This window comes from Athene noctua, chromosome 6 (genome assembly GCF_965140245.1).
Source record: "Athene noctua chromosome 6, bAthNoc1.hap1.1, whole genome shotgun sequence".
NCBI classification, from domain to species: Eukaryota; Metazoa; Chordata; class Aves; order Strigiformes; family Strigidae; genus Athene; species Athene noctua.
In genome coordinates, this window is record NC_134042.1 from 36,782,969 (window position 1) to 36,810,519 (window position 27,551).

At 41.3% G+C, this 27,551-nt stretch overlaps 1 protein-coding gene across 7 annotated transcripts in view; it reads right to left on the bottom strand.

Moving 5' to 3' along the window:
* SYNE3 (spectrin repeat containing nuclear envelope family member 3) overlaps positions 1-27,551 on the bottom strand; it is a 71,551-nt gene that overhangs the window by 21,474 nt on the left and 22,526 nt on the right. For 4 of the 7 annotated variants that reach the window (XM_074908602.1, XM_074908603.1, XM_074908605.1 and 1 more), the window contains exons 2-17: positions 23,620-23,777; positions 20,560-20,732; positions 19,804-20,113; positions 14,748-14,909; positions 13,661-14,005; positions 12,364-12,500; positions 10,321-10,468; positions 9,367-9,549; positions 8,968-9,111; positions 7,837-7,971; positions 6,711-6,872; positions 5,831-5,994; positions 4,744-4,864; positions 4,416-4,568; positions 3,647-3,796; positions 2,012-2,050 (exon numbers count right to left, since the gene is read on the bottom strand). In XM_074908602.1, coding sequence (XP_074764703.1) covers positions 2,012-2,050; positions 3,647-3,796; positions 4,416-4,568; positions 4,744-4,864; positions 5,831-5,994; positions 6,711-6,872; positions 7,837-7,971; positions 8,968-9,111; positions 9,367-9,549; positions 10,321-10,468; positions 12,364-12,500; positions 13,661-14,005; positions 14,748-14,909; positions 19,804-20,113; positions 20,560-20,732; positions 23,620-23,777 — 2,684 coding nt within the window. Of the gene's footprint in view, positions 1-2,011; positions 2,051-3,646; positions 3,797-4,415; positions 4,569-4,743; positions 4,865-5,830; positions 5,995-6,024; positions 6,117-6,710; positions 6,873-7,836; positions 7,972-8,967; positions 9,112-9,366; positions 9,550-10,320; positions 10,469-12,363; positions 12,501-13,660; positions 14,006-14,747; positions 14,910-19,803; positions 20,114-20,559; positions 20,733-23,619; positions 23,778-23,958; positions 24,070-27,551 lie in introns of those variants that run through there. The other 3 variants (XM_074908604.1, XM_074908606.1, XM_074908607.1) reach the window with 3 other exon arrangements.

Here is a 27,551-nt window from a genome sequence, read left to right on the forward strand (position 1 = left end):
ATGTCTAGCCACACTTTATGTGTTCAATCTGAATTGAAAAGAAACTGCAAAGCCACGAATTCTGCAGTTGGTTTGCTTTTCCTCTTCTCTCAGCCTCAACGGCAATGTAGCCAAAAAGGGTTCAACGTCATTTTCTGGTTCTCTTAAGTGGTGTTCAACAATCTTATGGCACCACAGGCTCATATCCTGATAAAAGCCTTAGCCTGAATGGAAAAAAAGACATCTCTGCTTACAACACTTGGATTCTCATTGTAGTGACACTGTTTAAATAGGGAATGAATGCTCTGAAGTCAGCAAAATCACACTGAAGCGAGCAGGGTGTAAATTACTGCAACATTTGTCCAGGCTGAAGGGAAACTGCAAATCACTTGGTGCAATGGGAGCCATTTCCTTCATGCTTATGAGGTATTTCAGTTCTTCATTCCTTCCCGAGCTGTTTCTCTTTGTTTGTGTTCAGTAGCTATTAAAAACTCATAGAATGCTTTATATTGTGCTCTTCCTGTAGGCCAAATTGACAAACGTTTGCTGCTTGACATTATGTTATTCCAATATCCTTGAAAATTAACTGAAGACTTTAGTTTCCTTGGGAGAAGTTAAGGAGGAATAAATACCACCTACCCTGAGACAGATGAATTAAAAAATTATATTTAATTGTGCATTGGAAATGTGCTTATGCTTAGAATTTTTGTTTTGTTTTCCCCTACAATCTACCCAAAAGCAGATAAATCCTCTGGAATATCCTTCTAGGCCTCTTCTAGGGAAAAGCAGCACTACTAAGTGTTTGGCTGCCTCTACAACAAGTATTAAAATGTCATATTGTTTTTCCAGCCTGAAAAACTCTGGTGACTTTACTGGATGACCAACTGTACCAAATGCTGAGCCAGACAGGCAAGAACAGAAACTCTTTGGGGGTTTTCAGGAAGGGTGAACTGTGGCCAAAACTATTCAGGGGATGTGTGAAAACTACCTTAAATTGGTCAGTATTCCACTGGGGAAGAATATTGGAGATGCTACTCAAATGTGGAGTACCAGAGGAATATGTCATTGGAATGAAGAAATTGATTTCCGGCCATACTAGAAGCGCATGGTACTGCACCCTTGAAACATTGGTCTCTTCTGAAGAGATGTTGCAACTGGAGAAATCAAGGGTTTGATTTAGCTTAAGATGATTATGCGATTATGTTCCTGCAACGTTATTCATCCAATCTACTTTGTGTTGGGCAAATAAAGCCTTATTCTATTCCTTCTGAAAACAAGCCAAAAGTGAGATCACAGTGCAAAGTAGAAGCTAACAGTGTCTGTAAACAAAGAAAATTGTGACAAAAAGACTCAGTTCAACACTGATCAGGTCAACAGAAAAACTCGCTGACTTTATGAAAATGGGATCAGAAATGCTGTTTGGGTTTAATAAGAAACTGGCAGCATTTTGTTTTCTTTAAGCTTCTCCTTATCGTCTCCTGTACTGCTTCTGTTTCTTATGTCATCACTTCCAAAAGAAAATCCTTCACAGGAGGAATTCTGCTGCTTAGAATAAGGAGTAGTTTAATAATATGAGAAAAAAATCTTGACTTTCTCTGTTGTTCTGCATTAGGAAGAAGGTGGGCTGAATGACTCAGAGCGATTTTTTTCAGAAGTGCCTATAGAATTAGAAGTCCATTTTCAAAATTATTTTAGGGACTTGGCCCCTAAATCATTTAGAGAGATTTGGTCTCTTCCTTTGCCTCTTTTGAAAAATGAATTAAGTTTATATAGCATGTAAACGTTAAAAACAAGTTCCCCTACTCTCCCAGGAGATGGATATTTAGCTTCTAGAAATACAGTAAGCATATCTCAAGAGTCAAAACTCTGTAATATTTTTCCCTTTTAAAATCTGGAGAAAATAAACTTCTTTAAGAGAGTTTTTTAGTAAGCAATTAATCTCAATAATCTTTAGAAAACTTTAATTTAAAATAAATATCTGAAAAATGTCTGATTAAACATTTTTTAGCTTAATGCTAGGAAACTGTCATACCTTTCTGAATGTGTCTGGTTCTTCTGAAGATCCAGGACTCTGTTTGAAAGAAAAAAGAAAAAAGCAGCATGAACTTAAGATCCCAGTGGAGACTGGAGCTTATAAATGAGTATTCACTTCACAGGGGATGTTTCTTTCAAATTCATGGTCACCTGGATAGAGTGAACCAGCAGATTATTTTTTTTTTTAAATGTGCTTTTAAACATACTTTAGGCAGAAAGCTGGTATGTTTTCAAGTTCTTGACCATTTGAATCAGATGAGCAGTTCTTCCAGCAATAGCTTTGACTTTACTGACACCTATTGACTGTATTCATGCTTGCTTACACAAGGTTTTGGTCAACAAAGCATAACTCAGTGGCAAACAATTCTTAGAAATATCCTCTTTATTAACAGAGGTCATGCTTACCTTCCATGCACTCTACAGTATTATAAGTAAGCTTGGATTTGAAGACAAGGTTTCCCAAAGGAGAAAGTTTTCAGGTACCTCAAATTTTAGGTGTTTGAGTGCAGATATGTTCCAAAGCACTTGCATACATAAAGTACCAGATGCACACCTGCAGTCTAATCCTCCAATTAAGGTATCTTGAAGTTGAACCCATAATATAAGTAGTTAAACTAGAAAAATCTTAATTATGTATGTTTACACTAAGAACATGGGAGTACCTTTAGCATGCCCTGGAATATCTTATATATGGGGATGAATTCTGCCATCCTTTAGTATGTCTTGTATCTAAAAACTCGGTAACTTCTTAAATCATTTGGTTCTTGCATTAAAATATCTCCTCTTATTCCATTCCAAATCCTTAGCACATAAAGACAATTTCAAAAACGACTAGGTCTTTCTGTGCACAGTTACTTTCTGAATTAGTTCAGTCAGTGGCTATTCTAATCACCCTGTCTCACAGCAGGAGACACAAATAATGAACAGTAAACATATTCTCACTGCAGGAACTATTAAAAAAATAATACAATGAAGAAAGCTGTGTGGAGAAAGCAAAAAACCCCTAGAAATCCACGCACCCAGAGCTGGATGTATATCTAAAATATTCACACACACAAACATCTCAAAGTTCCCAACTGCATGCACTTCTGACAACAGCAAACTGTCATTCTGTTTTGAATCATTTTAAGAAATATTCTGAGCATTGCTTACAAAAGGAAAAAGATAGCATACAATTTATTTTAATGCAAGAATATTTGTGCTTGTATTTATAACTACATCGAATCATAGAATGGTTTGGATTAGAAAGGACCTTAAATAGATCACCTAGTTCTAACCCCCCTGCCATGGGCAGGGACACCTTCCACTAGACCAGGTTGCCCAAAGCCCCATCCAACCTGGCCTAGAACACTGCCAGGGAGGGGGCAGCCACAGCTTCTCTGGGAAACCTGTGCCAGGGTCTCACCACCCTCACAGGAAAGAATTTCTTCTTTATATCTAATCTAAATCTACCCTCTTCCAGTTTAAAACATGGCTATGTTTATTCTGTCTTTGATGGCATTTACATTTCAGAGGTTTTAATTAAGCAGACACACACACACACACGTACTGTTGAATTATGACTAGCAATGTGAAGCAGTCTAAAAGAGCAACGGCAGAGATCAACAACTGTGAATTGAGTGCTGTCACCTACCGGTGAACTCATGGATTCTTTCAGTTTAGATTTGTAGAGCATCCATCGGTACCGCAGGTCCTCCAAATCTTCAGAGTTTCCAATGACAGGATGAAGGTGAAGAAGGTCCTCAAAGAGATGCTGACCATAAGGCACACGAGATTGCAGCTCCTGCAGGTAAAGACAAAGTCAGCAGCAACTCAAAATTCAAGAAGGCCCCACATTTTAAACCTAGTATTTGAAAGAACAGTGGTATTAAATCAAACTACTAGGTGCTCTGGAATAGCCTATTTGTTATCTCTTTTTTGGTCTGAAATGATATAAAAGGGTCCACTCATCCACAGGACTCCTGTAGCCTTGGATATTTCTGTTTGTTCATTTTCTTACAGCATCCATTGTCATTGCATCTGGCTATATTCAACAGAAAGAGAAAGAGTGAGGCCAAATACCAAACAATGATTTTTATCAGCTTCTCTTAATGAACACCTTTGTCATACCACACTGGAAAAGTCCAGTCCAATAGCTAGATGCCAGGCTGCTCCCTTCCCTTCTATCACTCCAGCTCTGGCAAACCTTTCTTAGTAGAAAGGGTGAAATATTTGTCTTAAATTCCCGAGCTTCATCTACTCTAGAGTCTCCTAAAGCTGAGAGCATAGTGTTTGAGGTTGGTTTTTTTTCAGTTTGTTTTGTGGGGTTTTTTGTTGGCTGGTTGGGGATGTGTGTTTTTAATTCTGAAAGAATCTGCACTTACTGCAAACTTTGTCTCCATCTTTATCCCCTGAAAACTAACCTCCAGTTTGCTCTGACGTGCCTTAATTTCCTCTGCGGAAGAAGTAGTTGCAGCAACAATTTTGGTCAGTTTGGTGTTTTCTTCTTGTAACCACTCTTCAAAGTTGTGTAGGAGCTTCAAGTGGCTACTCGTATTTTGCCCTTCTGTTCTTTCCTAGGTTACAGAACAACAGGGACAAAAAAGCCCTTACTGTGGTGTCAGTTGTTTCCTCTGAAGCCCTGATTGCAAGATATTAACCTCCAACCTTGTAACCCATAGTATCAGATGAAGCCAGTAAAATTGTTCTTGTGAAGCTAATGTGATGGCAGATACAGAGTCCCCCTCTCACCTGCTTATGGTTGGGCTCTACGTCTAAAAGGTGGAAGGCAGGTCCAGACATCCATCTGCTGTCCACAAATGCTCTTTTCTTATCAGCCACTGGTCTATTTAACTGCCACTTTTTGAGAAGACTTGAAAACACAAAACCAAAGAGAGACATCAGTACAGTGAAATATCTAATCATGAGACATCCACAGTTTGACCAGGGACATCTATGGTGAAATAGCACTATTATTATTATTATTATCTTTACTATACTAATATTACTATTAATAGTACTGTTACTGTTAAAAGTTATTTCCAAATCTTTTTAACAAAGTAAGATCAAGACGGGAGTGTCTCAAAGCAGTACCAGTCCTATAGTTCTAACATTTCCAAGTATTTTGTCTTCTTTTATTCAGGGGCGTGAGTGATCAAAAGAAATCCTACTTGACAATATACCTTCTAGTCTGGTAACAGCAGGCAGTATAATCAATCCTTCCTCAATTTTGTAATTCAAGTTTTATGCCTATTCTGACACTATGTATGAATGTACTCACACATGTAGCACAGTATTAAATTTTAATACAGACTAGGAAATATGAGCAGCAGTTTGACACTGCACAGTGAGGGCACATTGTCAGCTAAGTCCACATTGTCAGCTAAGAGAGGATTTTAGCTGTTTATACTCTTGTAGGCTTGCACAAGGCACAAAACACAGTGCAGATATAGCCTCCTTGGAGGTATCTCCAGATCAGACAGCAAGGAGAACAGGAAGGTGAGGCAGAACAGCAGAAGTCACCCAGTCTATGTCCTATTTCCTGATATGGACTGGCAGTCGAAGGGTGACCTAGGTCCTAAGGAGATACTGTCTATTCTCCATGAGGTAAGGCAGCTTCACAGGCTGCTCTGGTCCCTGGATTCTCTAAAATGGTTTTCTTAAAAGTAATGATTTCCAGCTTACAAATGACTGAATAAAATCTCATCTTGCTCCTAGCATTGTAACATAGCTCTTGACTTTCAGAGCACAGAGCATAAAGCATCAAGTGTATCCGGTCATATAGCAGCAAAGAGCATCCCCTTGAAGGGACATGAGGAAGATGTACATGAACACTTACCCAGCTGCCATCTCCTTCAGTGACATCCATGACTCCTTCAGCTGATCCAGCTCTGCCTGGACATGGGCAGTCTCCTCTGGGGAAGAATTCTCCATGAGCAGCTGGCCATGAGCTTCCACAAGGTACAGCTGGATCTCCTTATCTGGAAACTCAGCTAGCCATCTCTGAAACGTACAGCCCTTACAGTTACTTCTAGGTATCCTGGGTAAAGCAGAGGCTATGTCAGACTGAAGGCCATATTCAGTCCAGGACTATGCTGATTCTGTTGGCACTAGCTAGAAAATACCTAGCAGGGGAAAAAAAATATGCTGTGGATACCTGCAAAGAGATAGCAAAACTTAAAGGGTGCAAGCTGTCAATGCATCCCTCCTGCAGCCTTCTTGTGAGATATCTTGGTTTCCCGTATGAAGGCAAAAGCTGACAGCTGAAGTAACCTGCCAGAGTGAATACAGCATGCAAAATATTGCAACACAGGGAAAAGCTAGCAGCTGTGGAACAGCCCAGTTCAACATGGAATAGGGTTAGCTAACAAGGTAATAATGTTCAGTGTATCAATGAGTACATATACAGGCAAAGGTAGGTATTGTCCACAGATATCACCCCAGCAGGAAGAACTCTTTTTCAAACCACCTATCCTTTGATAATAATTTATGCATCTCAACAGTCCTTAGCCATTTCTCAGTGTTCTTGTCTTTTACCTAGCTCCACATCCCACAGCACAGGGCAAAGCAGGGAGGGAGCAGCAACCAAGTTATCACAGTAGGAACAAACCATGAGTACTCTCCCCAATCAGGAAACCCTCGCTAGAAAACCCCTGCCCTTAATGCCTGAATGCTGCAAAGGGAGTAATCAATATCTTAGACTAAGATGATTTTCTCACCTCAAGGTCTGCCACCCTGCCCTCGGTGTTCTGCTCTCCATCAGCACCCTGGTAGGAGTCAATCTTCTCTGTGGTTACTGTGATCCACTGCTGGAGGTCAGAGAGTTTGTCATTATATGTCCAATGCTTCTGAACGTGTTCTTCACTCTGCTGTATCATCATCTACAAATGATAAAAATATGTTAACAACTAAACATAGACAAAGAGCAGTTTTATTACTGGATCTAGCACTGTGACTACTGGCACAGAATCTCATGGGTAAAAAAGAAAAAAACAACTGTTAATGAGACACAAAAAACTTTATCCTTTAGAATCAGCGGCATAGAAAACACGTACAAGCTCCTGCAGGCCTTAATTCAACCACATGGGGGGGCATTAAGCACTAGAATAGCTTCCTTCCTTTTCAAGTGAAACAGAATAAATAATATGGTGGGTTTTTTTATACCCCAGTCAATATTAAATACATCTTATACTCCCTGAATCAGAAATTACTGTACAGACCTTTTTGGCAAGAGTCCAGTTCAGCAATAAATGGAATTATTGAGATTGAAACTAGAATTTCACAGTGCATATTAGGGTAACCTTAATCATACATATTTTTATGGTGACCTGCATAACTAAGGTAAATTTATAAGCTCTTCTTCCGAGACCGCTTTGGAAGGTCCTTTTATAGTTATGTTTACAAGCTACAAAATGCCTCAGGTCAAAATAAGTAATTATGCAATTGCAACACTTTTCTGTCATTAACTTCTATGTCACAAAGCTATCAAAACCCAAATAGTTTGATACAAAAACACTACCCAGGAATTTGTGAAGAAGTCCAAGCACCTCCATGATAATATGAGGTCTTTTGGTCAAAAATCTCAGGCCCACTCCAGAAATAATTTATATAGATATAAAATCTGCATGGATGGTATCCTATCCCAAAGGGAAATCACATTACAAATAATCAGAGAATCCTGGATGAGTTATCAAACTCATAAGAATTCATGCCTTCTTCCCCTGAAATGAAAGTATCTGTCACTCAAAGCATATAATATTGTGCGCTCAAAGATTTTTTAAAAATATTTTTAAATAGTGGGAACTGACAGCTCCTCAGGCAACTAAAAACTCTTCTTTATGTTACCTCCAATGATCTCTTCAGGGCCTGAGAGTCAGATGAAAGTTGATTCATTTCATGCCTGCGTGTGGTATTTGACTGAACAAGCTTCTCTACCTCTTCCATTTGAATCATAAGCTCTGACAAGTCATCTTGCATCATCTGCAGAGGAAAAGACAGATTCCATATGGGTAATGTGCTAGATATGGCAAGGACCTCCACAAAACATACACTAAAAGTAGTTTTGTTTGACAGTGTGAGGGGAAAAAAAAAAGGAACAAAACAATCACTGTCATTAAGACATTTTTTTTTTTGATGTCTAGAAGTAAATGATTCTAAAATAAATGGTTGGACGTTCTTACATGTTACCAGTTGATAACAAAGAAGACAAATTGCTGAGAAGCTGACAGAGGAGACATAGCATAATTAGCGAAGTGCTGCAAAGAACTACAGTGATAACACCCCTGTGGTCACCAAGGGAAGTGGCACCATACACCTGAATCACCATAGCTCATCATGGCAAAAAGGAAGAGTCACATCCCCTCTCTTACCCTCCTGCCCTTCTCTCCTCTCTCCTGTCCCACTACATGTCTTGACCAGGCTCTACTGCATGTTGGACCCTTTGCTGAACCAGCTCAAAACACTCCCTAGTGGAAAATTATCATCTTTTTATGTGGATTATTTTTTCTTATCTTGGCCTGCTGAATTAGCCTGTGGGTTAAATCCAGCATGTGTCAAAGCTGTGACAAGGGAAAGAGCAGGAAGGGGGGGGGGGGGGGGGGGGGGGGGGATGCAGAAAGAGGTGGGACAATGGGAACTCCTTGCTTTTGAAGGGAGTTAGATTGGTTCAGGTTATCTTGTGCAGTTTCACTCCTAGTGGGAAGTATCAGGATACATTTTCTTTAGCAATAAAACTAGCCCAAGAATGTGTGGCACCAACAGCCTCCAGCTGCTTGTTCTTCCCTCAAGCCCAGTTTGACAGTTCTTCAGCTGCATTGCTTCAATTTCATCTACTCCATGCTATAACTGAATCAAATTAAATTATCTAACACAATCAAGGGGACAACGTACTGAGTACCTAATGCTAAAAAAATATGAATGAACAGGACCACAATTAATTGAGGCTATCATGGTCAAACTCATATTACTGTAAGGTACCTGGAGTCTCTGGAGTTGTGTCTTTTTACCCAAGAGGTCAGGTCGTGGTTCCTTCTCTAGATCTAATTTGGCTTTGATGGCAGATAATTTCTTCTGCAAAGGTGCAAAACCAGCATCAAAGTCCTTATGTTGCAATATCAAATTCTAGATGGAGAAAGAAGAAAAAAGATCCAGCATTCCATATATATCCCTTGGCATTATCTTTTCTCAATGTCCAGTTCACAGTCAGAACAAACACCAAGCTACATTATGCAACAAACCACAAATTTATTTCCATATTTGATCAACCTAGAAAAAGGGATTGGGCATAGCTCGTTAGTACTGAATTTATATCTATAAAGCTGGCTTAGTAAAAGATTGATCGTTGTCTTTTTCAGATATATGGGCTTTGAAGCTCACCTGGACTTTGCTCTTGCTTTGCAGCAGACTTCTGTGTAGAATTTCTCTCTCCTTTGAAGCTTGAGCTACTTCCTGAAGGAAAGACTTTGCTCTTTCCTCACCAAGGACATTGTTTAGCAAATCTTTCTTCAGCTGTAATGTCACTAACTTCTCTTTGAACTGGGAGCTTTCAGCTAGAGCAGCCTAAAGGAGAAAAATTCTTCCAGTGAAATCAATTAAAAAAAAATAATCATACAACCATAATATCTTCACACAAATCACACAACCAAAGCAGTATGACAAAGTCAGATCAAAACAGCATGCTGGGCTGACAAAGGGGTAACAGAAGGTACCTGGACAGCGCCCAGTTAAAGGAAAAGTCTTCCTGATAATGTTAGAAGCACCAGGGCTGCATCCATTTTGTGAACAGAAATAGAGGAAAGCTGTACTATGGAAAGAGTTGTCTGTGCAGAGGAGAGGCCTAAACAACCAACAGAAAGGACAGCTTGAATGCTCATCCCAAGGATAAACTCCATCCTTGTTCACAGACACATTTATTCTGGAGACTACAGGGATGACAAAGTAACAAACACACCTTGCTGGGCACGTGCAGAAACCATGCATTAAAATCCCACAACTATATTACTACACACTTCTTAATGAAGTCTACAGACTTCCTGTTCAGGGAGATCTGGGCTAATGCTAAACAATATTACCATCATTGCTAAAGGTATCTAGCACTTTAAGTCAGCCTATTCAGTTTATAACTCCAGTGAACCAAATGGAAGGCAGAAAGCAAGACATTCTGCTACAGCTACAGCTAAGTATTAACCTCCACACTGTGGAGTTTCCTGCCATACTGGAAAGGCCCTCCCAGCTGCTGCTGTGTGGCAGCTGTATGCAGGCAGCTGCTGGTATCACTTGGGCAAACACAAACCAAGTATCAGTGTCTGAACATAGTAACAGGTTTGCTACCTCAATGTGAGCCAGCTCTGGCTCTGGAGTCTCCAGGAGCATCTGGACTGATGGCTTCCACTGTTCGAAATCTTGTAGGGGATTTTGGAAGAGTCTTCTCAGCTGGGTTTCTGTATCAGTGCTCATTTTAGATGTCTTTCCTCTAACACTGCAAGGTTAAAGTGACACCCGAGAGAAGGATTACAAAGAAATTCAAGTCCAAACATCCTATTCAAGGCATGAATTAATACAATATTTGTGTGTAAACTCTATCCAACACAAAAGCCTCAGTCTTTTTTACTGTCTGAGCTTGGTGTTGCATGCTGACAGCTGCTCTGTCAGTCAGACATCCGACAAAACTTTATTTAGACGCTGTAAAACACATTTGTCTCTTGTGCAACTGTGTATCAGGAATTACTGTGCCTTCCTAGAAGCCAGCAGTCTCTCTTTGTATGTGATCTTGGCTGCTATCACCAGCATGATTTAACAAATCATATTATAGGAGCAGCCTCACTGACTGATAGGAAGAACAAGCCAAGAGTGTCTAGAATTTAACTGCAGTTGCCTATATTGTTTTACAAATTACTGAGTCTTTGTTCCTTTAAAAAATCTTTGATCACAAAAACTACATTAAGAAATCTTTGATCACCCTATGTTACCTACAAAAGGAGAAAAACTTATTTCTTCAGATACACATTTTAAAATTGTGTAGAACCACCTTTATTTATATTAATATATAGAAGTGATTCTGATAAAAGCTTTGTATTTTTAGACACATGTATACACATGCATGCACAGCTATATACGCATGTGAGTGTATACACTGAAAAAAATAAAATCGGCACACATTCATTAAATATCCAGGCTTCTCTTACAAAGGCTTATCCAAAATACAGCTGAATAACAAGGCCTAGCAGACACACCCCATGCAGCTGCCTCCTGTTTTTCTCAGTTTTCCTGACCTCCCAGTTTGCAGAATCCTATGTGATATGGCAGATTGCAGCCCAAAATGTATGTTCATATGGGAACAGTATCCTGGAAATTCACAATACAGGCAGGCAAGAGCAATACCAACCAAGATTAATACTGCCTTTCTATAAAAACAGAAACAATAATCTTACCTGTGTCACTGGGACCTTACGGAGCTAGGCAAAGGCAAGCTTGCAGGGGCCAAAAGCTCCGCAAATAGAGGGTTCTGATATTACACGTCCTTTGCCATTTGCTCTGCTGCCCCTGCCAGGCTCAGCGTGAGGCTGCTAGACTTCGCAAAGCAGCTTTGGAGAGAAGCTGGCAAAGGGCAGCTGCCATTTTCTACTCGGAGGCAAGTCCCCTGCCTTCTCTGCTTCTCTTTCGACATTGTTTACTTGTTAGTTTTTAAACTGAAATCCTTTCCCTTAATGACCTATAACCCTTCCAGCAGCACACCATACTGTGCACTGGATAGAGGAAAATAAGCTTGGATACAGTAAAAAAACTGACCTTTCTTTTTCCTTAAAAAAAAAGATCCTTTCTTCTAGTTTGCAAAATTTGCTGCAGCTTCTTTACTTCCTGATTCCAGGCAGCCTGGAAACGGAAACACTGAAGTCTGGGGAGAGGCTCAACTTTCAGAGTTTCCAACCCAAGGCAAGTTGAAAACAGGAATTATGCATATACGCCGCCAGGAGAAGGGGAATAAACTCTGCCAAATAATTGCTAAGGCTGATGAGTCACCACAACAAACTCAACAAGGGAGGGCCGTAATTCTTCTGAACCGTTTACTACTACAGCTCCTGTCCTGATTTTCTAGTTGCTGTCATGAAAGGCAAGCAAAATACATAAGTTATTATTATAAAATGCTAAGAAGATCAAATTAGCTGCCAACAATCTCATTTTCTTCAAACCACACACAACACTAATGATGCAAGATCATTGCTTGAAAATGGCCAGCAGCCTACAGCTCCTAGCAAATGTCTAAAATTACAGGTTTACAGGCATACCACTTTTTTTTTAAGCCCCTGTTAATCCCTTCAATGTCTGAAAGTAGATTCCCCACCCCACCCCCAGCATAATCAGACTTCCCACTACCTTTGATACTGCTGTATTGCAGAGACAACACTCTCAGCGTGTGGCTGCACATCTTGAGAAAACCGTAGCAGTTCCTTAAGCTGAGCCTTCAGCCTCTCAACCTTGGACTCTTCTGCAGCCAGAGATGCTTTCATTGCCTTCATCATAAAAGTAAGGAACAGATCACATCTTAGGTTGTGTCTGGCACAGGAAATAAGAAGTAAGGCTGTCTCTCAGGGTATTCACAAGTCCCCTTTCTGCTGCCTTTTTTCCTGCTTGTAAGGGATACGGACTTTGCTAAGGCAGAAAACATTCTCAGGAACAGTTTTGTTCCTGCAGGCTCTCTCCTCTCTTCACACTGCTTAGCCACTGCATCTGATCTGCAGAGTTCTCTGAACAAAGTGAATCACAAACAGGCCCAGTTTCAGTTCACTGACTGCAGTATCTAACATGAGATGCATTTTTGGAGCAGTCTTAACTGTGTCTGTTTGCATGAACAGATCTTTCTCAAAGACTCATATAAGCAGAATGTTAATTCTAGGGTGACGTGGGCAAACAAAAACAAGAGAAAAAACATGCAAATGTAGCTGGATTGAACCAGTCTGTATTTTGTGGATCCTTTTTGCATATACTTTTCCCAGCTAGCTGCTGAGTCCTAGACATACAAATAGCAATGAAAGGCATTTTGAGAAGAAACAATAAATGCAAAACCAGCCCTCAAGAGGAAGTGAGTGGTAAAGATTCTTATCTCCTTTATGTGTGACAAACTTTTTGCACTCATTTTTGCAACAGATTGATTTTGGTGTAAATACTAGATTGCTACACACTTGAGACTTCTTAGGAATGAAAATGTCTCTGCTGGTAAAGTACTACAGGTACCCACCTTACACAGATGAAGGCTATAATATAGAAATGGCCTTACCAGATACCCCAGAAATACGTGTATTTGTGTGTGCATGTGTATGTATGTATGTATTTGTATATACAGTGAGGCATTATTTTTCTGCTTCTTTTTAGCAGAGCAAACTGGTGTTTGCTCTGTATTGTGCTCTTTTTGCATATGGTCTCTCTGAACTCAAGACACAAACTCCAACACATCCTCCAACCCTACTCCCTCTCTGCAGAGTGAGATAAAGGTTAAACAGTTGATTCCATTGTTGCTATTACATTTTCCTCAGTCTGCTTCATACACACTCATAGTTGTTCCTTGTCACCTTTAACCAATGGGACAGACACCTGTTGGATGTGACTATGCATGTTCAATCTATGACTGCACTTAATCCTGCTGGTTTTAGGCATACAAAGGGCAACAACTTACATTGCATTTTCTCCACAGAGTTACAAAGTCATCTTCAGTCTTTTCGCCTTCACCAGGGTCCAGGTCATTTTCTAGTCTCTGCAGATCTTTTTTCAACTCCTGGATGCCTGCTTCTAATTGTCTGGCCTGAGACTCATAGGCACTTTCCGACTGTTGGATCTTGAGCAATCTCTCCTCCTCCTCCTTACTCAGCAGTTTCAACTTCTCCAAGGCTTTTCTTAGCTTTTCGAGTTCATCCTTCATTCTCTCAGCTCCAAGTGGGGAGGTATTCTGAATCACCTCTGCACTCTGATTTTCAAGGTGTTTCCATTTCTTTCCACCACTCCTAATGTTTTTGGCAATTTCCTGCAGAAAGAGTTAAATAAAGATGGGCAGCAGGAATGGGAAGTTGGGGAAAAAGCTGAAAGCATTAGGAAAAAAGACTACCTCTCCTGGTTATACATATTTTGTCTTCACTTCTTATTTGAAAGTATGTCTTTTTTCAAATTATCAGAAGCCAGGGCTGGTAATTTAACTGCCTTCTGAGTAATACTAACTGCTATGATTCTGAAAATATTGGCTTGATTTTCATAAATGCTTGTCACCTGTGGTCTCTGCCAAAGAAAACAGAAGCTGCAGGCACTAAGAAATACTAATGGTCAGATCTCTGAGAGACTTAAAGCTAAACAGTTTAAGCAGCGACACCAAAATACTGGGTACTGTTCTCAAAAAATGGTATTTTTATCAGCAGCTCTAAACTCTCAAACCCTGTGAGCTTTCAGGCTCTAGCTGGATCATGTTTACCAAATATCATTCATTTAAACGAGTTTAAAGGGCAAGATTCTCAAAGAATCACATAACCCTAGGGGATCAGGCTTTAAGAAAAACAAAACAGACCAGCCTGTGACTCATGCCACAGTTGGGAGAACCATATGTACTAACAGCTTTAGGATCTGATACAACTCTTCTCCCCTAGCCCATGTTACAATCACCACCTTACTTCGCCTAATTCTTTTCTCAAGTACACCCTTGTGTGGTTTGAGAATCATATACAGGCATGAAGAACACACAATCCTAACTCCTTATTAGAACTGTATTGTTTAAGGACCTTCAGTGCCTTTAACTTGTCCTCTGTTGAAGACTTGGTTGCTTCTCCAATGCAGCAGTTTAATCTTTCTGTCACACCATTCAGCCACGATTGAAACTGGTTGACGTTAGCGTTGTACTGCTCGTGTTCCTTGGTTATCTTTTCAAGCAGTTCCACTCTGCTCTGTAACAAGAGACATCAGAAGCAGCTGAGGACAGTGCTTATCTGGCTCTTTTTCCTTTACACTGTAACCCAGAATTTATAAACAAGAGTCCCGGTCCATGAGCCCCGATAGCACTTGGCCTCCACAGGAATTCACAGTTCACCTCAAGAAACAGAACACAAAAGTACATAAAGGCTTGTGCCCATCTGGGCCACGATGCCGGTCTCTGAGGAGAAAAACTGCAAGGTCCTCTCAGGCGAATATCTAGCCTCTCATTTCCAAAACTTCCTATTCTCTCATTAGAAAGAGACAGAAGTCTGTTTCTGGTTTTTACTGTGGGACACAAGCAGTTATGTTCCCTATGCTGGTTAAAACAAAGATAAGCACACAGGAGATTGACTTTGCCTATCTGAAAATGAAAATAAGAGGGACTGTGCAGGGGCATGCAAATTGTTTGAGAGCGTTCATTATTTAAGCAGGCTGTACAGAAAGGGACCATCACCTTCAATTGTGTAGCCCGGGAACTTTCACTTATTTAACTATCAGATCACAAACTGTCCTGTGGTGGTATCACAGACCCTGGAATCAAATTTAAGCTTATGGGGAGAAGGCTTCATTTTCTGAGTTACTGTGTGTGCACCCTGTAACCAACAATCCCTGAACAGAGGCCTGCACATCATGAGTTGCTCCCCACTGATCCAGTCTGACACTCCTCACAAGGCAGAATCACATTTGCTCAGACTATCCTTTTTTGTCAGCTGAAGTTTAGGCTTTGCTGAAGGAAATTTTACACAAATCACGAGGAATCCTGCTCTGTTGTTTCACTAGTATAATATCACAATATCATAATATCCAACCTAAGTATTATTTCCTACAAAATCAGACCAATTTTTTCTTGTCCTTCACCAGTTGGAATGGAGAGCAATTGAGATACACTGGTTATGTTAGAAAAAAACTGTTCCCTCTGCAATCCATTTAGTGCCTGCAGCACCCTTGAAAGACTTTGCTGTCACAGACATCAGGCTGAGTTTCATTTTGCGTAACATGCGACACATCCTGAGCAGAGCTTCATCCCAGCTGCCCTCCACAGAGAGCAGGGTGATAGCTGCAATGCTGAGCAGAGTTTCAAAGACCCCTTTGCGTTTCCCTTGTCTCTGAGAGGCTCTGGGCATGTCCCCACACACATCCATCTGCCTGAAGTGGCAGTGGGCAATCACGGTCCTGTCAGCCTTTCCCCAGCCAGGCCAGCAGAAGGGTGCCATAAGCATCAGTCACCATGGGATCTCCCATGTGCTGAGACATGGTGGTCCCTCTGGGACTCTACCCTTCACTTTGTGATAGGTTATGCCCATGATGCAGTATAAAGCCACCACTCTTCAGTTGGCACCATATCAGTCTGTTTTCCACACTGCCCCTGCAATCTCTGCTGACTTGTGCAAATCAAGAATGACTCCCCTGAAGTTAGTTGACTTTCTTTGGGACAAAAGAGTGAGAGCTAAGGGCCAGCTACTTCCCATGGAGGAAGAAATGCTATCCACTTATTAGGGCAGGACCTTTACTAGCACCACCTATGCAAACATGGGTTTGGATGAGACGAAAAAGCAGAATTATGACTACAGACTTCTGTGGCCAAGATGTATCCAGCAGAACACCTCACTTGTTTGCTACACCTATTTGCCTTGATTCTCAAATCTGAAAAGGTGTGTATGGGATAAATGATTCTCACCTTCACCTGAAGTTAGGGACTTGAAGAATGCAATCTTAGAGCAGTGTAAATGGGCCAAACATCAAAGTGAAATAAGTCAGCCCAAGCTGATTGATTCCAGGGAATTAGGATAATTTTTTGTGCTGACAGAAGTCAGAATAATAAAGCGGAGCTATTACTAAACTCAGAACACTAATATATAGAGGGTTAAAAAGGAAGTCAAAATGACCCACCCCTGGACAGGCTATTCAGTCAAAACAAAGGAGTGCACAGTTTGGATACTCCTGCTGATCCATGAGGTCAAGAAGGAGATGCCATGGATCTGGATAGACTGTGCTAGCCGCCAAAGAAAAGACGCAAAGAGCTGGCTGAGCCCCCCCTGCCCCAGGAGGTTAGGCAGGGAAACTTTCTAATGATGGAAAATATGGTATCACTTGCTTCTAATAGGTTAGCTGTTCAGGGAGCAGGACCGTGTTAAACTCCATCTCCAGATGCACTTGGATAACATGAGAAGACATTAAGCAAGGACATAGCCCTGGAAAGAGTGAGAGCACTGACAGGAAAAGAATGGGTTTGCTATGGACTGCAGTGGAAGAGATGTGTCTGGGCAAGATATGCCCAGCCCTGGGTACTCAAGGAGGGTGGACAGAGGCATAGGAAACTAATGCCTCTCCCCTCAGCAGCCCTTACAGACCGCAAAGGCAAACAAGCCTCCTCTGGAAGGCAATCTACAGCACATAAAGGAAGTTCCTGCTTTAAATCCCTCTGTGGCATCTCAGGTAGAGTACAGAAAGCTCCTATAGCCCTTCCTGGTGCTTTTAGTCTTAGCTCCAGGGTACATGAGGGTTGGCATTATAAATATCTAGGTTTCAGTAAACAGAGACAACATGGACTGAAATGCATTTGATGTGCTCAGACATATTTGATATATTTGTCTAAATATCAACATACCATATATTGTAACTGTTCTTACCATCTTCAGTTACCACTTATGATAAAACCCACAGCCATCTACCTCTGCATATTGCTATTTTACTAGACAAGGGAAAGCATGTAGGAAATGGCTGCCAGATCTATAAATATTCCTGTCAATGTAATAAAAGAAAATTATGAGCTTTTAAAATTTGAAAGTTATAAGGATACATGTTAGCACTAAGAAAGAAAAAAGCCTCTACCATTTGCTCATACCGCAGAAGCAATGTCACAAGCAAACCATTTAAGAAACACTGTCCAAGAGCCTGACTTTCTGATAGAGCTGGACAACTGCACGGGACCTAAAAATGCTCTTCAAACACAAGTGTAATCTACAAACACCAGTGAGCCTTCTTTGGGAGGCAGCTCAGGCATTCAGCTGGCATTTGCACATTTAGCCTGGCCTCTCATCATGTGAGGGGCCGGAGCAATCCCTTACAACTCCCGCATCTCTTTCATTCATTCTTCCTTCCTGCTGGAAGAGGTGCCAGGGTTTCTCTAACTAGTGTTATAGTTTCCAACACGATTCCCAAGGTGTCTGTAACCTTGGCATTAGCTAATGAACTCCACATTTACTTCAGTTGCAAAATCCAAGGCTTCCCAACTCCCTTCTTTGTTCCATGCCTCCTGACAGAGGGATTTCTTAGCTGGATTCTCACTCCATCCTTCTATGAAATGTGGTGTTTGTAACCAATGCCAAAGAAAAGCTTTTTCTAGCATCTCAGTTGGCTAGAGACATAAAGACATATTTTGTCTAACTACTATGAGCCACTTCCTGATCTCATTTACACCAGCATGTATCCAAGTCAGTTAGAGAAATTACACTATGTAAAACCAGTCTCAGAGAGGTCACATTCTGGCTTTGAGTATTCAAACAACTTGTTTGAAAGAACCGCCGTATTAAAATAATTACTGTCTCCTGCTTCAAAACCAAAGACAAATCTTAGTTAGAAGAGAGTGAATGAGAATTTTAAATGGCAATCTAGATAGACAACAGCTGAATTCCCAGGAACCTTCTTATTCATAAATCCAGTTGCCTTGTAAAGAAGAGACTGACCTTTAAAAATAAATAATCAACATAGAGACTCAAGTCTGTTAGTGGATCTACAGCCTCTCTGTGGCAGCTGCAGTTACAGAATTTCCAAACATGCTCTGGTTTTTGGAGACACACATTACCACTAGTTTTATCTTTATGGCTAAAAAAATATGTGAATTTCATGCTCATGAAAGGTGCCAACCTGTGTTTTTTTTCATTGTTTTGGGGTTTGGGATTTAGAGCAAGCAGAGCAATGGCATGAGCATCCCAATGTTGTTCTTCCAGTGTGTTCTGAAGTAAACTTTGTATGACAGCACCCAGGGAGGAAGAGCATACATCACTGTCAGGCTCCAGTTCTGGACTGGGGTGTAGGTGTGGGAACATATGGAAGGTAACATTATGAGAGAGGCAGATAGCAGAACCAATGTAATGAAAAATATTTCTATCTGCACCAGGTAATTCCAGCCTATGGAACTCCTGGAAGTCACTGTGAGACAAAGACTAGATTTTAATCTCTATATGCTTGGGATAGATGTGTGTATATATATATATATATATATATATAAAAAATATCCCTTTGTGTATTTATATTGATATAGGCTAGTAAGATGAACTAGAATGTCTTACATCAGCCTGTCTAACAACTGTTCAAGCTGGAAGATTAGCATCAGGCAAGAATTATTATCTGTGTGCAGTGAAAATCTCCCAGATACTGGAATTGGCTAGTTGAGCTCAGTGTCAGGCCACAGCTGACTCACACCTCCGTGTTTCCCAGTTCTGCAGGCAGAGAATGCAGCTCTGGATCTGGACTAACACTACTTCCTCCAACAAGGGTGTGTACACATAATATTCCCTGGCTCCAGGAATAGGTACTTTGCATTTGGTTATACAAGGATCACTGATGTGCTGAAAGACGAGGAACAATTCAAAGTTTATATAGAGATGACCTAAACCAATACTCGCTAGGTCACAGCAAGCACCTTGCAGTTACTTTACAACAACGTACTATAAAGCACAGTGTAAGAGCATCCCAGTTAGCAGTGGACTGGTTGCAAACAGTCCACTGATAGAAAAAACAGGGGTCCTTAGCTCTGTTCCTTTTTTCGATCCTACCAGGTAAGCCCCATCACTCAAGAAGCAGAAAACAAACAATACTGTAGATTGGTGAACTCTGAACACCTCCCACTCTTTATAGGTGTACCTGAGCTTCTTCCCTGATTCCTTCATATTCCACCCTCATTTTCTTCTGAACATCCTCATCAACGCTGGGGTCACCTATCCTGCTGAACAAGGAAGCAGCTTCCTCTAGCAGCCTTTCCAGCAGGACTGACTGATTTAAGACATCATTCAGCAGAACCTGAGCATGGCTCAGCTGCCACTGCTTCTCCTTTAAGCCAAGCTGCAACTCAATGTCAGGCTCCAAGGTCACCCTCATGTTGTGAATCCATGCGTAAAACTCATCTTGGGCTTTCAGGTACTCACTCCAGTGCAGCCAGACCCACTCAATACGGCTGTTGGGGAGAGCAAGAGAGATGAGTTAGATGAAATTACGATGGGAGCAGTGGCAACTGGCAAGCTCAAAAGGCCTTCAAAGCAAAGGACAAGGTTCTCAGCAATTTTAAGCTGCTCTGACTTCAGAGGGCCTGGACTCACTTCCCAGGTCCTCCCTGCTCAGGGGAGGAAATATTCTGTACATGATCCTGGTGCCTGGCCAAACTCATCTATTTCAGACCATGAGGTGGGCTGGGCTGTGAAGGCAGATAGCACTGAGGTCCCACAGACCCTCTACCCCCACACAGTCCTCAACATGCTCATAGGAATGGGATTAGCACTGGTTGCTACCTACAATCCAGGCCGTAGACAGAGGCAGGAAGCACTTTATGAAAGCACTGAATTAGACAACTGCTTCAACACACCAAATAATAGCACTCTTGTGCAAAAAGCATGTTTGTCTTACCTGTGGCAGTGAGTAATGTATATAGCTGTCTCTTCCCACAAGGCTTTGATGTCTTTCAGTTTAGATAGTACCTCATGCTTCTTATCCTCACTGATGCTGCGAAGAGCAGCATCTGCCTTTACAAGAATCAAGTCCATTTTCAAGCTTCCTTCTGGCTCCAGTGCACGTATTTTCTATGAGAAAAACAAATGAGACTGAAAGCATGAAAAGAAAGGAAGTATAAATGATGAAATTTAGATTTTTTTTTTTTACCCAGGAATCATGAAGTCCCTGCTGCAAAGCTTCTCCTGAAAGGAAAATATGAACTTTTCTTCAGATTTGTTTATTCTTAAACATCCTAAAGGACTGAATTTAATTGAAAACTATATAGCAGTTGAAAACTTTTAAAGTTAACCAGATCACCTTCTATTAAATATCTGTGGCTGTGTTTCCATTGTTGTTATAAAGTTATAGCACTGTGTTACCACATGCCAGTTGTTTTTCCCCACCTGCCAAAGACCGTAGAGGCAATCTTCACAGGATACACTACAGTGTCTCAATTCTAAGCTTTATGATAAGAAATCATGAAGCATATTAAAAAGGCTTCCCACTGCATATAAAAGTTGGCTCAGAAAACAAGCCAGCAGAAATGAACTAGTGGAATTTTCTGCCTGCTACCAAATTTTGCTTTGACCCTAAATTGCTAGTTTTTGAATTGGTGAAAACATGTATCTTACTGTTATGGTTTAAAACCAAATCAGAATGGCAGGAATGGAAAGTTAAGCTGTCTAATTTTAAGTCGACTCTCTTCCTTTGCCGGGAAAATCAGCACAGGTTCTGTACAATGTAACAGATTAATGGTGTCCCAATTTGGATATCAACTTTCAGCATCACTTTATCCAAACTTCTGATACCATCAGATCAGCTCTTCTTGCTGTTCTTCCATAGACTCCTGACAAACTTCAGGCTTTCAAGTTTGAAGGAAAAAGCTTCTATAATGAAAACAGGGAGAAGTTCAGAAGCATCAACTACTTTTGGAAAGATTAGGCCTATGGGATTTGTTCAAAAAGATCTCATCAGTTATTGCAAAGGTAGACCAAATCACAGGCCTTTGGATTTCTAGTTTCACAATTGGGAAAAGACTGTTCTTTTGGCATGTACACAGCACATCTGCATGTGATGTATAAACAGGTGTTTGTATGAACCATCTACTATGAAAAGTGTGATTAAAAGAATCCAGGAAAGCAGGGCAAAGGGCAGGGCAGAGAAATAAAATAAAAGCCATAGCTATGACCCAACATGAAAAATTTAAGAGTAAAGCTGCATTCTAAGCCTGACATTTTTCCAGCAAGTGAAAGCAGACAACAGACAGAGAGAAAGCAGTGGCTGTACAGGCATTTTTCTTTTTCAAATCTGTTTTTAAAATGATTGTGATCTTTGGCTGGCATTTTCATCAACAAATTAACAGAAAATAAACCACAGGAAGGAAGCATTTAAGAAAAGGCAAGCCAGATGCAAAAAAGGAAGTGAAAAATGATCACTGGATTTGAAAACAGCCAATAGGTGAAGCAGCAAGCACATTACGAGAACATGTGAGCTGGACAGGGAAGCCAGGCCCAGAAAGGAGACAGGATGAGGGAGCAGGAGGAGGATAAGGTACACATAGGAAGAGAGAACAGACACTCGTTATTCTTTAGAATGACAGATTTCCAAAGTCTGAATTGAAAAAATAGTCTAACATGATTTTTTGCCAGTTATAGATCTCCTCCAAATCGCACAGAAATCAACAGCCCTCAGTTCAGGCCATATTAAATCACCACAAACCTCTAAACATTACATCTTGTTATCTCTGCCATGGATGCACCTCCTTTGCCAAACTACCACTCTCCCTATTCAAGTTCCTGTGTTTCTTGCATGTTTTTTGAGACTCTACATAATCACAGTTTCCCAGATGAAAGGAAAAGTTGAAAATAATTTAAGGGCAGAAATAAATCTATAGACCAAGAGGAAATACTTCAGATTTTCATGACTGACATTCAAATCCACCCATCATCCATCACCCCATGAACAGTCTCTGTATTGTGCCAGAGGCAAAATCCAGCCTCCAATGAGCCACAGCTTCATGTAAGCCTGCAATGGTTTTTTTTAGTTGTTAAACTTCAGAAAAGGCACTCCAAACATGAGTAGACACATAAAAAAGAAAGACTTTTGGGTAAGTGATGGGAAAGATTTTGCCATTTAATTTAAAGAACAGACATTTAAGGTAATACAAGTATAAAAAATAGTTTCAATGTTCATCATAGAAATACCATCACTCCCTCTAATCATGAATGGCAGAGATGGGACAAACAGGAGTGTTTCACTTTCAGAGATTAAAAGAACAAGATAAAATCTAATGAAGCTGAAGTTAATGAATGTGAAATCACAGTAAGAGAGTAGGCACAATCTGCAACAACATCTCTGTGAGAAGAGTTATACAAGAGATTAAGTAAAACCAGAAAAAAATGAAAACATTTACCTTTACATTAGAGAGATTATAAAACAGAGCTATAAAGTAAACCCTCTTATCAGCAGGGTTTATGGAAAAGGACATGGGGATTACTCACTAACAGTCCATTACTAGGACACTGCAATCTTTCTCTATTAGTGCCAGAGTCCCGAAGGAGATGGAACACTAACATGATCTGATTCTCTCGTATCATATGTTGGACTTCTGCAAATCACTACCAGGTTACTGGGTAATTGCAAGTAACGACTCAATAGTTTCAGGTTTGAGCATGCTCATAGGAGAGTGTAAAAATTTTAACCTGCCAAACCTGATGCTAGTCTTCCAAATCAATCTGAAAACCTTGGAAGTCTGTGATATCAGATTGCCATTCTCTTCTATGTCTGTAAACACTTTGCAGAGGGAAAAATTAGAAAGAATACCGATGTAAACCCATCCACACATGACCAGTCTTCTAGCAAGCAGTGGCAGCTGACAGGTTCCTAATGGAAAACTCCAGAGCTCACAGCAATAACTGCTGTAACAATGGCAGCAGTGGTGGCCACCTCTGAACTGCTAATTCACTCTTCCCTTACCTCAGTCTCTCTCAGTCTGGCTTCTAGGGCAGATCGAGGTCCCTTGGTGTTGTCATTGATCCTCAGTCTCTCTTGGATGGCCTTCATCCAAGCTTCTGCATTCTCCACGCTACTGTCAAATTCATCCTGTAGCTGCTGAGTCATTGCATTCAAAGAAGCTGAAAGGACAAAAACCAGGGAACTAAGTAGGTTTTGGTTAAGACCTAAACAGGAGTATATTCAAGGCAATCTAAAGGAGCAAAAGAAAAAAGTTAATGATGTCGTGGCTTTCCTTTTGAATGATAATACTGAAAAATATAGCAGTAACATGATTCAGCTGAGCACAGAGAACATACTCACACTGCAGCTTTCCCAAATGAAAATGTATCAGGAAACAAAAAGAAGGTGGAGAACTGTGGGAGGCTCCATTACAGTAAACAGATTTAATTCAAAGCTTTCAAATGAGATTAATCTGGCATTTGTGGTCTATTCCAGATTGGCTACACCAATCACGAATACTTCCTGTTTCTTCCTAGTGTCTAGTCACTACAAAACTCTTCCTATGCCCTTCCAGGCTCATGTATTGAGCACCTGACACCAGACTAGCAGAGCACTTCAGCACATGCTTAACTTAGAGGTATATAAGCCCTTTAAAGCTGATGAGGTCAGGATCAGATGCTTAGGCCCTTGGTTAATTTGCTCTGCCAAGACCATGGAGAGGTTATCTGAATGCACACGCAGTGAGTCTGGGATACACGCAGGAATGGGAACTGGCCAGCAACTGCCAAGACAAACTACTCACAAGCCATCACATGGGAATATCAACACTGATGGATTTCTTCTTTTGCCACCTCTTTTATTCCATACCAGGCTTCAAGCTTTTAATTTTCCTTTCCCTCTCTCTTGTTGCCCCTTCCCAATCAGCGGGAGGGTATGATGGTTGATTGCTCTGTTGATGTGTTCTTGTATCTTCTCTGTGTAGAGCATAAGCTCTCTGCTGCCCACAGGGCCTCCTTTGTGCCTGTACATTAGAGGAGAGCCATCCTATGCTTGCCCTTAGGCACTGCTGTACTAAACTTGACTAATAAGGATGAATCATAATAAAGCCCCCTGTAGGTCAGCTCTGCTGAAGTGAACAGAAAGATAGCCATTGACATTAAATGGGTTTGGATCACATCCTACAACTACTGCCAGCCAAGCAGTCAGTGTCTCTTGTAAATTAAAATATTCTTCCGCTTTGTTATTCATCACTGAAATGTTTTCGCAGTAAAGTTTGAGGCTTAATTACTGAACCCAGGTTTGTTGTGCAGAATTGAGTTCCACAGCAGCCCCCTCAGTTTCCACGAAACAATTCATGTGGAAGAAAGTGCTCAGTGCGAGAGGCTGAGCATGGCTCTTGGCAAAGCTGGACCAGTGGTGTTTGTAACCACTTCAACTCTCGGCAGCTTCATCTTTACAAGGGAAAGCCATTCTTCTGCCCACTGGCAGAAAGCTTCCCACCATCCTGGCAACGTTCCTGTTCATGAGGTAAAAGGATCTATGCAATACTAGAAGTCCTCCCCTTGTAGCTCCCAGTGCGTTTTCTTCCACATTAAACCAGAGGAAACAAGATGTTAGTGTTCACAACACTGATGTCTGTCAACATTATTGCTTCCCAGACTTCAGCAGGCTTTATGCTCAACAGGTCCCAGAACAGAAGGACAGAACTGCACCTACAGACCAGCTACTACACCACCCACGGGGATTACTGGAGCAGAGGATGGGTCAGATCTCCATGCACAGGCAAGCAGAGCTGCATTTGCATGGAGGAGGGGATTCATCTCTAAGTGAGAGATGTCAGACAGGGCAGAATCTAAAACCATAACTCTCAGAGCTAGAGGGCAGTTTTAAAAAGTGTGAACTCACCTTGAAAAGATTAAAGAATAGGACACGATGTACTGGATTTAGTGAGGGTGGTTTGGCACAGGGAAGCTACTTCCTCTCCCAAATATAAAAAATATGACAGGATATATAATTAAAGCTAAAATCATTGACTTATATCACAAGAGTCCTAAGGATGAAGCCAGCTAAAGGAGTAATGCTATTCTCAGTGGATTGCTAAATATTTGGAGAAGGACAGAGCTATGACTGGTCCAGGACTGATGTTCCTGAATTGTAATAATCCAACCCTCAGAAAGGAGCACACATCTCTTTGTAGCTGACTGATCAACTCATTTTCACATTAACATTTCTTATATCTGGCTGCTGTAGAGAGACTGTCCCCTAAAATTTTCCTTGTTACATACATACATATATTTCTAGATAAACAGTTTCTGAATGCGCAAGTATAAGCTGTGGTGATTCCAGTTATGCTACTGTGAAACAAAAACTCACGGTACATTTGCTGGATAGACTAATGAGGAGTGGCATTAATTTCCTAGGAGAGGTTTCTATTCCTGGCAACATCCATATCATATTTAAAACTGGCTTCAGGACTCCAGTCATGGAGTAGCCAATAAAGAACATTACATTACCCTAGCATTATTTCTTACAAAAATTAGAGGGCAATCAAACAGGGTTAAGAAGCAGTGAAAAACCTACTGTCATCTAACATGAAGAAAACCCCACTCAGACTGAGCCCTCATGCTGCTCTTCTCTGAGCACAAGGATTTTATGTCCAAAACTCACAGATACACAGACCCCCATCCCACACACAGGCGTTCCATATAAGTAGCCACCACAGGAAGCCAACAAAAACGTTATGTCAATATTAAGATCACCAGTTTGCAAAGGAAGAGAAAGACTTTGGTACACCAACTGCCTTCATAACATCACTGACTGATTTTGGTCAAGCAATTCCTACACCTAGCACAATAAAGATGATTAAATTTAGCACAGACTCTGACCCAATGCTCAGGCAGATTTCATGGTAGTTATGACTTGCAATACCGCACATGGATTTGGGCTGCCTCTTGAGACTGACTGCATCCCTTCCTCCCTCCTTCCTCCATGCTGGGCAGCCAGACCCTGGCTGAAGTCATCAGCTACAGCATACTGTTTTGGAACCCGCTCACCATTTCCAGGCACAGAAACATAGAAACACAGTGCCGTTTTGGTTGTAACAGACCTTAGTTCCACCCCCCTGCCATGGGCAGGGACACCTTCCACTAGACCAGGTTGCTCAAAGCCCCGTGCAACCTGGTCTTGAACACTTCCAAGGAGGGGACATCCACAGATTCTCTTGGCAAACTGTTCCAGTGCCTCACCACCCTCACAGTGAAGAACTTCTTACTTATATCTAATGTAAATCTACCTTCTTTTAGTTTAAAGCCATTACCCCTCATCCTATCACTACATGCCCTTGTAAGAAGTCCCTCTCCAGCTTTCTTTAGGCCCCCTTTAAGTACTGGAAGGCCGCTACAAGGTCTCCCCAGAGTGTTCTCCAGGCTGAACAACCCCAACTCTCTCAGCCAGGCCTCATAAAGGAAGTGCTCCAGCCCCCTGATCATCTTCATAGCCCTTGCTCGAGCAGTTCCCTGTCTTTCTTATGTTGAGAGCCCCAGAGCTGGACACAGCACTGCAGGTGGTGTCTCACGAGAGCACAGTAGAGGGGGACAGTCACCTCCCTTGACCTCCTGGTCCCACTTCTCTTGATGCAGCCCAGGATAGTCTTGGCTTTCTGGGCTGCGAGCATACTTTGCCAGGTCATTTTGAGCTTCTTGTCAACCCCCAAGTCCTTCTTCTTAGGGCTGCTCTCAGTCCCTTCTCTGCCAGCTTTGATGTGTGCTTGGAATTGCTGTGACCCATGTGCAGGACCCTGCACTTGCTAAACTTCATGAGGTTTGCATTGGCCCTCCTCTCAAGCCCATCAAGGTCCCTCTGAATGGTGTCCCTTCCCTCCAGTGTATGAACCACACCATACACCTTGGTGGTGCTGACAAACTTGCTGAGGGCGCACTCAACCACACTGTCCA